A 16,992-nucleotide genomic window follows, 5' to 3' on the forward strand; every position below is an offset into this window, starting at 1 on the left:
GGGAAGGAGAAGACCTTGTTTCTGTGTATTGCATACGCCATATCGCATCGAATTTCAACAAAAAAATTCTAAAATGTTGAGCTCAAACGACAGTTAATTAACATGGGTAATGACATTCCTTACCTTCTTTCACAGATAATTACGACCTTTTACCATTTAACTAATTTCATTTACTTCTTTATGACAGCTTATGAGATGAAACAACCCATAGTATAGAAAAAGCTATCAGTTATGCGATCTGAGTTCAAGCAAGCATTTTTCTGGATAGATCGCATACAATTAGAGAAATGGACTCAAGCATATGATGGGGGAAAGAGGTATGGTCATATGACCACAAATCTAGCGGAATGCATTAACTTCGTGCTTAATGGAGCTTGTTCCTTACTGATATCCGCTTTGGTTAAGGCAACTTTTGAAAAAATAAAAACATGGTTTGTTGAACGAGTCTTCAAAATAGACACCATGTTACGCGCATGTCATAATTATTCAGAAGATATCACAACCTTACTTAGAAAAAATCAACAACATTCGACTATGTGTGTTTGTGGAAAGGTTTAATGCAAAAAATTCTGAATTTGATGTCCAAGAATTAGTCACCCCCCAACATGGTCGGTGACCTCAATCATATACAGTTAGATTAAATGATTGGTGGTGTGATAGTGGCCACTTCCAAGCTCTTCGACTTCCTTGTCGTCATGTTACTGCAGTTTGTTCCTCTTGTCATTTACAAATGATGACATTCATTGATCCAGTTTACAACCTCCACACGATTAGAAAGGCATATCAAATTGAATTTCACCCTGTTCGAAACGAGGATTATTGGTCTACTTATACCGGGCCAAATTTCATACCAGAACCCCACATGCAACGTAAAAACTTGGGACGACCAATTACAACTCGTTTGCATAATGAAATGGATCAATCAATTCAGAACAAGACAAAAAAATGTTCTTATTGTCGCAATGAAGGTCACAACAGAGAAAAATTGTCCATTTAGACAGTAAAGTCATCCTTTGTAATGTTGTTCTCGTCAAATATTTTAATATCATCTTCTTTTAATGACATATATTCAATAATTTAATTTATTTTTAATACATTTATTTTATATAAATACATGTATATTATTACTTTTTACATATTATATAATTTATACTTTCATATATTATATAATTTAAAAATTTATACATAAATTATATCACATTTTTATAAGTGTATTTTTATCTTTAACAATATTTTTAAAATACTAAATATTTTTAATTTATCAAACAAATATTTTTAACCCAATTTATTTAAAATTATTGTAAAAAATATTCATTTTAATTATTCAACTTTATATATCATTTTCTTAAATAAAAAAATAAATAAATTTTGGTATTATTTATAAAATAATTTTTTAATTATATATTTTTATTTTTAAAATATTAATTATCATTTGTTTAAACCCTAAAAATAAAATCAAGTGAATTTGCCAATTGAATTGACAACTTTAATTGAGATAAAATACACTAAAGTTGTCAATCCTGTATTCAATTTTATTTAAACTAAAGTTGTTAATCCGGTTGTCAACTTTAATTAAAAAGATAAGTGCGGCAGGATTAATGAATTTAATTTGTGTTACCTACACCATTGACAACTTTGAAAAAAAAAATTGCGTAAATCTAAAAAAAAACTACTCCCTTTTTGTAAATTCCCCCGCATATACTTATGTTTTACTATAGGTTAGCTTTCTTATAATGTTCATACATTATCTCATTAGGTAACCCCGGACAGAACATTGAGATGTTACATCATGTGTGGTTCATTACTTGAAAGGAACCTCGACCAAGGTATTCTCCAGCGTCGAGAATGTGATTTGAATCTATATGGTTGGTGTGAATCAGATTAGACAAGTTGCCCACTTAATCGAAGATATCTACAGGTTGGTTCATATTTCTTGGTATATGAAACATGTCAATGATTGTTGGAACAAGGTTGGTCTGTGATTGCAATTTGCATTTGTACTGGTAGGCACCGGACGAACACACGTGGCCGACCGACCGAATGCATAATAAATGTAAGGGCATTTATGTGACAAGCTAAGGTGGTTAAGATACACCTCCGAAAAATAAGGAATACGCGTTTAGAGAAGATATGTTCTCCGGATATTCCGGGGCACGACTGGCAAGACTCATCCATAACCATTATGAGCCCAAGGGACAGAAAGCCCATTAGGCAATCCTATAAATACTGTGCTCAAGCCGCCAAAGAAAGGTACGTTTTCATCCACTTACTGAATCACACTTAGAATCTCTCTCACTTACTTGAGCGTCGGAGTGCCTTCGCAGGTACCCTCCCCGCCCGACTGAAGGAGACACCAAGAAGTAACGACCGACCGAAGGAGAAGAAGATCGACACGTCAACAATTATATTACGTCAACCGACCGTGCCTGGATCCATCTCTCCACTCAGGTACATCACTCTCCCTTTGACTACTCCATAGAGATGTGGAGGTCATGCCACAGATCCTTGCATCTTCTCCTTCTAAAATTGCAGACAAGACAACTACGATGGTTAGTTAAGATTTAATAAGTTTCAGCCTGTTGATTATAATAATTTCATATCATCATCAAACACTTTACATGAATTTTAAAATATTTTGTTACAGACTTTATTCTTAGAAAATAGTATATAACCTGATTCTTATTCATTTATGTCCAGAAAAAGGGCCATAGGTGAAAGCAGAACATACATTCACATGAATAATAAACTACTTTCTAGAAACAATAATCCAATTATAACCAAATTATATATTTAGATATCACATAAACAAAGATAGGAATACTATATCTTCAATTTACAACATATATGCGCATTATCCCCTCAAGTTGAAGTTGGTGTGTGCAAGTTTTGGAATAAGAACTTTTTTGTTTCAAGATTTTTTTTTTATATGGTTTTAACCATGGAGGTATTCTATTTCAGTAAAGAATCGAAACATTGTGAATTGATTTTTAGTTTTTGGTGAAGAAAAATGATACATTGAATATACGATTTTTTTTTTAAATTTCAAATTTTGTATATCTATTTTTATATTATCAATTAGAGTGTTAATATATCATTTCTCTCTCTAAAAAAAATAATATATTGACAATTTTGTTAGTATACAATTTTTTTTTTCTAAAATTTTAATTTTTATATGAAATAACAAAAATACTCTTCTTTGTATCACCAATTAGTATCATCAATTAGAGGTTATATAATTGAAATAGAGTATAATATATCATTAGTTTTTTCCTAATTGACAATTTTATAATTTTATTAAAGTATACCATTTTCATTTTATTTTTATCTCTAAAATTTCAATTTTTTTATATAGTGAATATATCATTCCTCTTCATTGAAACCTCACTCTACTCTGACTTCAACCAAATTATTTTCTAAGCTCACACTTCGATTCAAGGTTCAGCTTCAAGCGCTGCTGAACCTCTGTACGTCCAGAATCTGCAGCTTCAGGGTTGATCCACTTAAGTGTTGCAATTCGTCGAACGGGTACGGCGGGAATGAAGGTAGAGGTCTTCAGGAATGGATTGAGCAGGTTGGTGAGGCTCTATCAACGGCATTTCCATCGTGGGTGACAATTGGGTGCATTTTGGGGTTCTTTCGACCAAGTTACTTCAGTTGGGTCAGTCCAAAATTGAACATTTTTGGTCTCACCATTATCATGCTTAGTATGGGTATGACCCTCACTCTTGATGATCTTCGTGGGGCTCTTTCCATGCCTAAGGAAGTCCTCTCGGGTTTTATTCTTCAGTATTCGGTTAGTGTCTTTATTTGCTGAGGTTATATCTGCAAGTAGAGGACATTTTGAATAGCCTGGAATTTTTCTTTAACTAATCATATCATACTACTACTTAAAATTGGAAGTGAATGGTTATTGAACTTCTGAAAGTGGCTTATGAAGTTATGACCCTTTATAAACTCTTTTCATCAAATGATATTGAAGTTTGTCAAAAAAATCATAGCAAGTAACCTCTTGTGTGATGATTAATCTGTATACTCAAACATGTTACTTAAGGGGTTGTTTGGTTTGAGAAATTGTTCTCTTTTTCTTTTTACTTCATCACCTCTGTCAAAAATTTGTATGGAAAACTATGAAACAAATTAAAAAAATGTTCTGTTTCACTTTTTCTTCGGAAAATAGAAAATGTTTCCTCAAACTAAAAATTTGGTTATTTATTTGCATTACCATTCATCTTGATGAAGCATCTTTGTGTGAATTGCGTACAATTTTCAGGTGATGCCAATATCTGGATTTCTTGTAAGCAAAATCTTGAATATTCCGTCACATTATGCAGCAGGTTTAATACTAGTTGGGTGCTTTCCAGGCGGTATGAATTTTAATCTAATGAATTATATGCTTTTTCTGTCCACACTTGACCTACTCTAACCAGTCTTTATTTGGTTGCAAGCACTGCTAGTAATATTGGCCCTCAGAACTGCTGTTCCAATTAATGCTTTTAATGGATTTGATGAGCTAGGCAATCTGATTACCTATTTGTTTTGCTAGTGGAAATGTGGCGCTTTCTGTGATTATGACAGCTGCAAGCAGCATTTGTGCCCTGGTTAGTGTATTATAATTTTAGTCCGATTGTTGGTTTCTATTACCATATTATTGAGACATACTTTTGAAAATATGTTGAGGATATATATATATGTCTTTCAATGTGTGAATGAGAACAACAAGAGGAGTTGATGGAGTGTTTGTCAAGGTATCAAAGTCTAGGGGGATTTTAGGGTAAACAAACATTTTTGCAGCACTTTAGCCTCCTTAAGAGATCGTGGTGAGCAGAAAAGGAGATGGTGACAAAAGGGTAGATATATCGTACCAGGTGTTTCAGGAATTCAACTGCAACAATTGTTGGAATATTTGAACTTAACGAAAAGGTTGACCACATTGTTAGAACAGTAATTTTAGTTGGATTATCTATACAGGAGCCTCAAACCTTGTGATGGGTGACTTGTGTATTTTTGGGAAATGTGAGAAAAATTAAATACTGCCCAGTGGGATTGTCATGTGGAAAACAACAGCAACAAACCAAGAGGAGAGTGCTCTGTTGTCAAGTAGATTGAAACTTGACAATGTGCTTTATGTCCCACAATTAATACGCAATTCAATTTTTGTAACTCAATTAATTGATCTAGGAAATTGGGTTGTACAATTCACTACTGATATTTCTGTCATATAAAATCAACTAACGAGGAAGGTGATTGGAGTGGGTGAAATATTGGATGAGCTATAGTGATGAAAGAGAAGGTCTTCACAATGAAGGGTAATTCGTCGTTTGAGTTATGACATCAACTAATAGGGCATCTGTTGGAGAAAATATTAAAGATGATTCCGTCTAAGTCATTATTATGGGAAAAATAATAATGCTTGTGATGTATGTCTGCGTGCACAGCAACTTAGATCTCTGGTTTGTGAATAGTGTTAATAAAACTGGTAGGACTTTTGAACTTGTTGATTTGGATTAGTGGGGGCATTACAAGGCTTATTATTCGTGTGGTGATACCTATTTTTTTTAGTAGATTTTTCAATAGGAGTTTGAGTTTATTTACTATATAATAAAAAGGAGTTGAACTAGGTTACTCACTTTTGTTATTCATAATAAGGAAAATAAATCCATCTGAGAACTCATCAGCTCCTTCATCTTCCTCAAATAAACAAAGTTTTTGAATTGTGAACATTTTTTTGTGCGACAGGAATTTTCTTTTAGCAGTGATAGTGGGAAATACGAGTTCATGAGAAAAGATCTAGGATGAGGAGAGTTGATGGGTAAGGAAATACGAGTCCTAGAAGACAATGAGACTTGGGTAATGGAGACTCTTCCACCCAGAAAGAAAACTCTAGGGAGCTTGTGGATATATAAATTTAGGTATAAGTCCGATGACAACATAAAGTGACTCAAAAAACAAGACTTATGATCTATGGAAATCATCATGAAGGAATTTATTTTTGTATTGACATGGATTATGTTGTTGCTTTATTTTTTGTATTGTTGTTTATGTACAAACTTTGGTTAAGAACTAGGCTTTTTGTACATGGGTTGGAGTACCCAAGTATTCCCATTTATATTATTCTTTATCGCTGATTAAAAAAAAAAAAAAATCATGTGGAAGGAATTACATTTGCTCCGGTGGAAAAAAATAGTGTCAGTTTGTTGTTGTTGTTGGAAATACAGAGGTACATCAAGTGGATATGCATAATGTTTTCTTCATGGTTACTCAAGTGAAGGGTTTTATATGAAAGTTCCTCCAGGTTTCAAAAATACAAATCCTAACATAGTTTAGAGTTTGAAAAGTTGTTGCACGGTGTGAAACAAGCTCCCTGTTGGTTTGCAAAACTATCAACAACATTGAAGTATTATGGATTTGTGCAATCCTATTTAGATTATTCCTTATATGGGTTGTGCAAGGAAAGAACTCATATCAACATGTTAGTTTATATTGATGACTTGATTATTACATGATAAGGTTGCATTAACAATCACCTTGGCAGGTGCTTTCATGTGAAAGAGATTTGAAATATTCTTACAGCTAGAAGTAGCCTGTAATCCAGAGGAATTTTTCTTTTCCAAAGAAAATACAAAATCGAGAAAATTTCTGAAACGAGTTTATTGGGAGCAAAGCTTGCAACATTTCTATGGAACACAATCTCAATTTTGGCCCTTAAAAAGGGTGAATTCCTTGCGAATCCAACGTCTTATAGGTGATTTTTCGGGAATTTGATTTACTTATCTGTCACGAAACTTGATCTTGTTTATTTGGTTCATATTTCGTCCCAATTTATGCAATAATCTCATACGGATCATTGGTAGGAAGCTCTCAAGGTTGTGAGATATTTGAAAGAGGAGTCTAGGACAAGGAATATAGTTTGTATTGATAGTGACATAAGTCTAGATGGAAGACCAAGTAACAAACAATGTTTAGTGAGTATAAATCAATAGCGTTTAGTGACTTAAAACAACTTTTAGAGGGCTTTGGGACCGAAGGGTATAAAATTGTATTGGGATGGTCAACTTTCGTTGTTGTACGCTATTTAAGATCTAATTTTTTCATAAAAGAACAAAGCATACAGAGGTTGACTATCATTTTGTTTCAAAATGTGATGACTAAAGGGATAATTTGTTTGCCATGTGTTTTCAATAGTGTTAAATTGATGGACATCTTTACAAAAGGATTGGGGAAAGTGACAAGTGCTAAATTGTACTAACTTTTATAATTAAAAAGGCATGTAATTTGTGTAGAATATGTACAAAAACTAGTGAAAAACATATCAAGAAGCCTCCAACTCTAGCTACACATGAAGGTAAAGGGGGAAAAGAAGGAATTTGCAGAAATTCTTGCAAAAGAGTGAAGAAAAACAAGCAAACAAGGATGGAGCAAACGAACCAATCTTCTCGGCGCATGAAGAATGACTCAACAGATTGAGTCCAGAAAACAAGCTCAATGAAAAAACACTCAAAATGTTGACCACGTCTACATATGCTGAGCGGATGAGGCCAGTACAATCACAAGATTCCAAAGACCAAAAGGTTGAGTGGGAACCAAAAGGACTGAGCAAATTAGCTTACTTAACCATGAAAAAAAACCCAATTTCGCTCAAAAAGGGCTCAAGCCAACATGAACCAAGTTTGGGAAGGACATTTCGCTTGAAGCCTAAGCCAAGCCAACCTTGCTTCATGCTTAAGAAACCTCAAGGTTGGAGAGGATTTGGAGCGAATCTCTAACAAATCCCTGACTAAGGAATCTCAAGTAGCCCAAGAATTGAAGATTGAGGTCCAAAAAGATTGCTTAAGGATGAAGAAAGCCAATCCGCAGATTGGCTTGTGTTGAGCGGATTATGAATCCCCTTGAATCCCTAGATTCCCATTGAGACATTAAGAATCAAGAGGCCTTGAGACACTTAGGTGAGTGAGATCCTTAGAGAGACTTAGATAAGGAGGTTTTGCTCAGAGAGTCTGAACTTCAGAATCTAGTCAAGTCAAGAAGGCCAAAGCCTCTAAAGAAGTAAAGACCAATCTCTAGAGAAGGGAGTCTAGAAGCCAAGCTAGCTACAACATTCAAGGATCCGTGTTTATTGTAATTTAGTTTCTCATTCTGAAATGATAGGTGCCTTCAACCGAATTCATGTTTTTTTGAATTTTAGGTGAACTTTGCAGAAGCTTTGTGGAAGGAATGGATTAAGGAGAGCTCCAATGAAGCTATGGTTTCCTTGTAGGTGCATGAAGAGTAGGGAGAATGATTGGTTTGGCCTCATCACTAGAAGAGATGAAGTAGACCAAAGATATTCATCCTAGAGAGGTTTAGACAAGGTAGTGTTTAGGCTAGCAATTTGGCAACATAACACTCATAAAATGTTCTTACTTTTCATGAGCCAAGCACCTCAATTTATAGGAGAGAGAGCCGAACATTTTGGAGCTAAAATTTGAAAATTCAAAATAAAACTCTCCAATGAGAATGTGCCATATGGACTCATGCTTTCCATGTATAGCTCACACCTTCCATGCTAAATCCTCTCCACTCCTATGCTGCCATGTGGACGTCCATGTGCTCCATGCAAGATAATTTTCATCCTCTAATATACCCTAGACATTTTAGGGTTACATTGAACTCAAAAAACCCAATTGTTATCCTAACTAGTCACTTTTAACCCTAACTAGACCTATTTTACTATTGGCCCAAATACAAACGCAAAAACCTATCCTATTTGGCCCAAATATTTGGTCCGATTATTTTATGCTACTAGGCCCAATACATGGCCCATGAAATCCTAAACAACTTTATACAATTTATTTAAGCTAAAGTTTGGCCCAAAAATAATGTTGACTAGTCATCCGAAACTCATTTTTTTGTGTTCTTTTGACCAAAACTTTAGTTTATGTTTTGATGAGTTGGAGGTCTTATTGGATATGTTTGTACATTCCTTCATCCTAGAGTTGTCCTCTTGACTGGGCCTACAAAAATAAACAAAAGCCCAATTAGACCCATATTTGCAAATAAATCCATCAACAGATTCTAGGTTTTCATCCTCCTTATTATGTGGTTGGGGACTCTGCTATCATGAACTATATTGTATTATTGCTATTTACAATTCATACATGAAAACCAACTTTTAAACATGTATCACTTCATTATAAAAGATAATCATACTGTGATATGATTACTTTCCTGTGAATACAACAACCCACTATAATACAGTTGACTCGGTCCGCTTGCCAAGTAAAAGTGGGAAGATTTAACCGAGCTAAGAATTGATTTATACAAATAGACCCCACCAGAAAGAAAAGAATGTGTTTCACATTATTCTGTTGGGTTTAATAGTGCCAAAGTTCAAGAGGGGGGTGAATTGATCTTTTAGATGTTTCTCGCAGAATCAGTATTTATCACAGTGTACAGAAAATAAATCGATTTATTTGAAATTGAACAGATTTATTTTGGCACTGTTTGTGTTTGAAAAAACGTTTATATAGTCAAGTTAATCACAAGATTATGCAGATCGATTTTCCAGATTCACACACACTGATATAATGAAGAAAAACAGTGAATCACAACACAGCAAGCTTCAATTTTAAGCAAGTGATTAAGGTTCAATTGATAGCTTGACAATTACTTGAGTAACCTATTACAATTAACCTGTTCCAGTGGCTTTTAACAAATTATAGATGTTCTTTTCAGCATCAACCAGTTTTTCCAGAAATTAAGAACAGTATGAACCGAGCCCAGAAATAACAGATTTATTATTGATTGAACAGATTTATTTCTTGGCAGTTTTAACAGATATGCAGAAATTTAAGTGCAGAGATTAAGGGAGAATGAACACAAGGCAATTATACTGGTTCACTCAACTGAGCTACATCCATTCTTCACCTAAACCAAGGTGAAATTCACTAAATCACAATTCAAACAAACACAAATCCCACTGTTCTTGAACCCTACAAGAACTTAGGTACACTTGCTGAAAAATCCTATTTCAGCACACACACTCTTCAAGAAACCCTATCAAGAAGAGTGTACAACCAAACTTTACAAGAAAAGAAAAGTGAAACGACTACACCTGATTGAGGATGCAGAAATCTGCCTTAAACCAGTAGAACAGATTGCTAGAACAGTAGCAACACCTCTCACCAAGCTTTTGGAACCAAACAAGAACAAACACTTTGAGATTTTCGAAATCTTTGAAGAACATATGCTAATTCCTTGTAATCCTCAATTCTCTGATGCAAAACTTGTTTTTACAATTGTATGATCGATTCTTAAACTCAGAAACAAGTTTTCATTTTATAGAAAACCAACTTATAATAGATATTTGAAAAACAGTTAAAGCTGTTATAAAATGAACAGATTGAAAATAAAATGAACAGATTTATTTTCAAAAACAGTTAGAGAATTTGTTATGAGAGGAGACTTAGTGATGGAGATCAAGCTCAAGAGAACATGATCAAGAAGATCAAGAAGAGGTAGAGGCACAAATGGAAGACGCCCATGGAGGTCAAAGCCCACCTCAAAGGCTTACAAGAAGCATGTTCAAAGCTTTAGGAGCTAGGGGACATTTATTTTCTCTTTTTGTAATTTCTTTAGTTGAAGGTGCTTAGAGGGAAACATTAGAAACCTCTATTGTTATAGCATCTTTTAGTCTTTAGTTAGGAGCTTTAGAGGGGGGGGGGGGGGGGTGTTAGTAGATAGGTGTAGAAGTAGAATAGGAGGTGCCAAAGTGAAGGAAGGAGTCACACCTTCCTCATGCTTGGGTTTTGGCGCCGATTCTAGATGATTCTTATGAGGGAATTTTTGAATTTGTGTTGCTTACATTTCAGCACCTTAGGCTATAAATAGAGGTGCTCTCTTTGTAAAATTCAGATTTGAATTTTAGAGAAAAGAAACTATACTCAAATTTTGAGTGATCATTGGAGAGCTTTTGAGCCTTCTTCTCTAGTCTCATCTTGAAGGATTCATGGTGTCCTCAAGTGGCGGCAGCACACTCATCTAGGAGCAACCATCCTTCTAGTGGCGTGATCATCCAACCATACATCCATCTTCATGAGCACTCTCTTCTCCTTCCTTTCTTCTTTTGTTATTTCCTTGTCTTAGCTTGTTTCTTTGCTGTTTTTGGTTCGGTTTTTAAGTTTTCCAGCAGCTGTTCTTATTCTAAATTGTGTTTGGTTCGGTTCTTTTCTTTTTCCAGCAAGTATTTTCAGTTCTATGCCTTTCTTTTACATTTTGTTCGGTTCAATTTGCTTCCCTTCCAATTCTATTCGGTAGATTTAAGTTTTACCTCTTTTTGTTGGTTCAATTTGACAATAATTGGATCTTTTATATGAATTTGTGTTTTGGCACTAGTTTTGGTGAGTTCTTGTTCATAGAACCTTGATCCATTTCTATGATAAAGTGCCTAGCTCTTAACCAACTCAAGCTGATTCCTAAGAATGTCAAGAATCATTCTAATTGTGCTAGTGGAATCACATCACTTAGTCAGCCATTCTGGTGCAGGGACAAAACTGAAAATCGTTTAAGATAGCCATGGCACCAGAGTAAAAAAGAATCTATTCATTTACAGATGAACAGATTTAATTTTTCAAAACGAAAACAGAGAAAGCTTAACTATTTAAAATACAGTCGTTTTGAAAGGTAGAAGACTTAGTCAAAATACTTGATGCACAAAATCTAATTTTCTCAAGACTTAGCCAAGGCATCAGTTTAAAAATGAATCTGTTTATTTAGAAAAGAACAGATTTATTTTTATGCAGTAAACGTGTTTTTTGTAAAACATGTGAAAAACAGTTTAAGAAACCTTATGCTTGTTCTTATCACATGGCCAGGGTAGGAGGTGAGCTACTCAGCAAAAAGCTCACTCTTAAACAACCCCAAAACACTACCTAAGACACACTTAAAGCAAAAGGAAATATACATGAATTGTACATAGAAATCTTCATCAAACACATGACTTGAAGGGGCAGCAACCATCTTCAACATATTCGAGTTCTAGATCTCCAACTTAAGGGAGTGTAATGATATTATTCAGACATTCTTTCAAAAATATTTTGAGAATATAGTGCATATGTATGCATATCTTTCAAGAATATCATTCCTTAATTTAGTCTTTGTATTTTAGATAAAAATATGAGATTAGGAGGACTTTAAGGAGAGGAAGGATTCGCAGCAATGGTGAATGTGAACACTTGATGAGGAATTTGTCAATTTCCTCATATTCGGTGACAAGAGATAGTGGAAGGCATTACAATACAATCAATTATAAGTGGCACTATGTAGATTTCTCAAGCTCAATATGATACTTTTGATGAATTCTATTTCTCTAACCTGAAGCGGTTGGTTAGAATAAGTCATTTTAATACAATTATTCTGAGGAATAGGATTTTGCATGAAACATGGCATCAGGTGATGGATTTCCTATGAGCTCTTCTTGGATGTTTGTTGAAGATGGTGCGGAAGCTTAATGGAAGAGATGAACAAGGTCCTCCTAAGAGGTGTGGTGACCTTGAAGGTGCATGAAGAGTGTGGAAATGGAGAGATTCGGCCAGCCCCTTTGAAGGTGGTGAAATGAAGATTAAAACCTAGAAGCTAGGCAAGGAGTAATGTATGGCACTAAATTGGCAGCATAACAATACTCTATTCAATCTTGAAAATACAAGGTGTAGACTCCTCCTTTTATAGGCTAAGGAGGACCATAATGCAACCCTAATGCTAATCAAAATGAAATGCAAATTACATCACATGGAGCACATGGCCGGCCATGTGGAGAAACATTCTAGAATGTGACCAAATCTTTAGCAAATTTAGGTCAAGTCTCATGGAATCAAGTTTATGCTATTTACACCACAACTAATACTTAAGCTATCCTTAATGGGCCTTCATGTAGCATGTACAAGTTGTTTTCTCTCCCATCCATAGCTTGGCCCAAGTCTCACATCCGTAGCTTGGTCATGGACCTAGTAATAGGTCCTAGACGCTCTACCCTTCCTCCTAGACGCTCTCCCTTTAGACGCTCCACCTTGTGCTAGACGCTCTTCACTTTGGCCTAGACGCTCTTGGTTTGGCTTTGGATGCTCATGTCTTGGCTCTTGTCTTTTTATATGAGATTGTGCTTGGCCCTCTTCCATCATCAGGTCTTAGCTTGATAGTAAATGGACTGCTGTAATTTAGCTGCTGCTCGCCTTTTGGCTCTCTTGTATTTGTATAATAGTTTTAAAAATTACACACAGTATCATATAGGTGTTGCTGGTTTTGTTTTTCCATCAGAACAGTTTCAGGTAATTTGCATAATAAATATTTCCATTAAAGGTTATAAAATATTATTAAAGTAAACCTCTAAATTTGATTAAAAAGCAACACCTATAAAATCTGTTAAAAACCACATAATGTCTAATAATTCATTAGCTTTATAACACTTATTACAATGATCTGCAGAGATTCTATAAATAACTTCATATTGTTTGTGGCATTCTAATCTACTTGGCCTTATTGAGTTGTTCAAATAGGGGGAGGGTATGATTGACCAACACTTTTTGTAAACTTTTCTCACATTTGCTGAAAAATTAACATTGCAGGTAAATATGTAAATGCCGATGCTTCTGGCTTCTTGATTTCAACATTGCAAGTAAGCTTTCCTTCTCAAATTAAACTTTTCTCCATTTCTAATTTGTTTCTATGCTCCTCATTGTGACTCCCCTCCTTCTCAGCAGGTTGTGCTTTTTCCAGTGTTGTCTGGTGCATTTCTAAATCAGTACTTCCAACCTCTTGTTAAACTTGTCTCTCCATTGATGCCACCCATGGCTTTAGCAGCTGTAGCAATTTTATGTGGAAATGCTATTGCTCTGAGCTCTTCATCCATCCTTATGTGTGGTGGACAAGTGATTTCAGCCTCCTCTCTTCTTCATGCTTCGGGTTTTTTCTTTGGTTATGTACTTGCAAGAATGGTTGGGCTAGACGTGTCATCATCACGAACCATATCCATTGAGGTTGGCATGCAGGTAAAGTTTGCGGTCTATAATTACAATATCATTCATAGGTTATCATGTATAATTGCAAGAATGTTTGATGCACCCTTTTGTGGTCATTGCTTCAAGTACAAAATAATTTACCTATCTCTCCATTTCATAATGCAGAACTCACAGCCCTTGGGGTTTTTCTTGGTACCACACACTTTTGGAGATCCCCTAACTGCAGTACCTTGTGCTGTTTCAAGTGTGATTCAGGCAATCTTTGGGAGCATGCTTGCAGGAATTTGTAGACATTCTGTATCTGCTGAGATGAAAGACTGAAAATATGTAACTGACATTGTTTCATTGTTGACTTGTAATAGTTTCTGGTCTCATAAAAATTCATCCTTTTCAATCGTGAAGGCCTTAAGTCAGGGTGTACATGGATTATTGGATCTTCAAAAATTCAATCCAAATTCAAATTATAGATCAGATTTAAAATTCAAATTCATATTTTTTAAAAATAATTTAGATTTTTATAAATTCAAATCCAAATATTTGGATTGGATCAAATCCAAACCCATATTTTTTATTAATTTATATAATATTAAAAAATTATTAGTATAATGTTTTTTTTTTTATGATAAAGATTAGTTATTAACTTTTTAATGTTAAGCTTATGTTTTTAATTAGTTATTAGTTTCAATATTTTATAGTAGTTTAACATTTGTATATTTATGCATTTATTATTTATTTAATATATATTTAAATAAGTAAGTTTGATTTTAGGAGAAATATTTTATCCTGATTTCACTTTCAACTATATCTATTTAGATAAAATATAAATTAAATAATTTAATACGTTTAATTTAACAAAATTCGCACTGCCCATATTTTAATTTTGATAAAAAATATGCTTAAGAAAAAATTACTCCATAATTTTTATTAAGATAAAACATTCTCTCATTTTCTATTTTTTGTTTTAAAAATTATTTCATTTTTAAAATATTAAAATAAGTTGTATAAAAGTGATTAATTTTCATTTATTTGATGTCAATTCAGTAGAAAAAGTTTAATTTTCAAAATTCTAAAATAAATACTCTCTTTAATGAAAAACAAAAAATTAATATTTTTATTTCATGTATCTCTTTTTTTTCTCTATATTTTTGTAAAATAAAAAAAAATTGTTAAAATTTACCTGTGCCTCGTGTTGAAATAATTTGTGGGAGCATGTTTGGTTAAACAACCTGTGAGTGTGAGGGACTACGTGAAACTTTGTATTACATTTCACATGGTGACAATATACATTGGAAATTTGAATTTCCATTTTTTAAAATTTGTATAAATAAAATGAAAGTCTGATCTGAAAAAATTTATAAAATATGGATCAAAATAAAAATCAAATTTAAATAAATAGATTTTTAATGAATTAGAGCAGTTTGTTTTAATTAGATTTTTTTTCACCCTTAACCTTCACTCAGTTTGTTCGAAGTAACTATTGTAAACATGGTTGGAATTAGTTTTTTTATTAATATGCTAAGTTGGCCTAGGAACTATGCATTAATTAGTTTCGTATGTGACAACTCATTTATGTCACACCATTTAAGGATTAATAGCAAGGTCAAAATTATATATTCAATAAAATAATGATTAAATGGAAAATTATTATTTTTTATAAGAATCAAGTTTAACTAAATATTTTTTTAAATAAATTATTTTATTTTATTTCGTTATCCTAGTACTTGTCTCAAATAATGTGTAATACTTTGATCATAAAGTAATGATGTGAGTTTTTTTTTATTGCTACTAGTAGTAAACCTCTTATAAACCTTACCTTTGATAAAAAAAATGTAAAATGATTATCTATTTTTCTTTCTAACTCAAACTTGAAGGTTCAACTTACTTAGAAAAGGGATTGAATGGAGCACACACTCAATTTGTGAAATATTATAGTTTAAAACAATAATCCAAACAAAGAGTATAGGGAGAGAGATACACAAATGTTTATACTGATTCATTCACCAACAAGAGCTACATCCAATGCCCTTGAGTAACCCACTCAAGAGTCTTTCACTAACAAGTATTCTTACACCTCTTCAGGTCACTAATATTCTATACCTCTGCAGGCTACAAATATTATTAACCTCTTTAGATTCATTTAGTATTCTCAACCTCGGTAGGTTCTCCCAGTATTTAAACCTTTGCAGGTTCTCCAAGTATTTTCTACCTCTCCAGGTACAATGTCCTAATTTCCCTCTAAGACCAAGGACCTCTCAATAATATAAGAAAACTCTCGTTCAGAGAGAACAGTTAAAGCTCACAGGATATAATTCAATTTGGCGAAGGATTTACAAAGGTTTTGTACAAGACCCAATCTCACAAGTTGCTCTCAAATAACAAATATGGAATGTATGCTCAAATCTAAGATACGACTACAAAGGCTTTTCTGTACACTTGAGTATTTCGTATGATCACGTATGTACTTCTTTCTTGTGTGTTTTTCACCCTTGTTGTCTTTATATAAACTTGAAATATGAACATTGTAGCTTTAGAGTTTCTTATATCTTCATCTAGCCGTTAGACGCTTAATATAGAAACTTTTTCTTTGAGTGTTCATTGCGTTTAAGGCTCTTCAAAATCTTTATTTATCTTCTCCAAATATGAACGTTAACATTTGAATTTTCATTACTTCATAATTTTCTCAATCTGTCACGTTGTTTTTTCTTCTTCAATGCGCTAGATGCTTGATATAGAAACATTTGTTTTGAAGTTATCTGCGCTTTTCAATTCTCTTGAAACATTTCAAAATGTTTCTTTAATCATATCTATGTGAACGTTGAGGTTGAATCAATTCGACCTTCGAATATTCTCTTCCTTGTTTTGTTCACCATCTTTAACATGCTAGATGCTCAATAAGAAAATGATTACTTCTTTGTAGTCTTTGTGTCTTTGTACTGAATTTGTCCTTCAAATACTTTATTCATTTGTATGAACTCTTTCTGTTAAGTTTTTACTAACTTTGGAC

General features: G+C 33.6%; 1 protein-coding gene across 1 annotated transcript; it reads left to right on the forward strand.

The window, feature by feature from the left end:
* Positions 1–3,374: 3,374 nt before the first annotated feature.
* Positions 3,375–14,459, forward strand: LOC137835221 (probable sodium/metabolite cotransporter BASS1, chloroplastic). The gene is made up of 5 exons (XM_068643620.1): positions 3,375–3,793; positions 4,271–4,364; positions 13,596–13,645; positions 13,731–14,018; positions 14,154–14,459. The coding sequence occupies exons 1-5, from the start codon at positions 3,698–3,700 to the stop codon at positions 14,307–14,309; spliced, it is 684 nt and encodes a 227-aa protein (XP_068499721.1). The 5' UTR covers positions 3,375–3,697; the 3' UTR covers positions 14,310–14,459.
* The last annotated feature ends 2,533 nt before the right edge of the window (positions 14,460–16,992 follow it).

The sequence above is a fragment of the Phaseolus vulgaris genome, chromosome 5 (assembly GCF_000499845.2).
Source record: "Phaseolus vulgaris cultivar G19833 chromosome 5, P. vulgaris v2.0, whole genome shotgun sequence".
NCBI classification, from domain to species: Eukaryota; Viridiplantae; Streptophyta; class Magnoliopsida; order Fabales; family Fabaceae; genus Phaseolus; species Phaseolus vulgaris.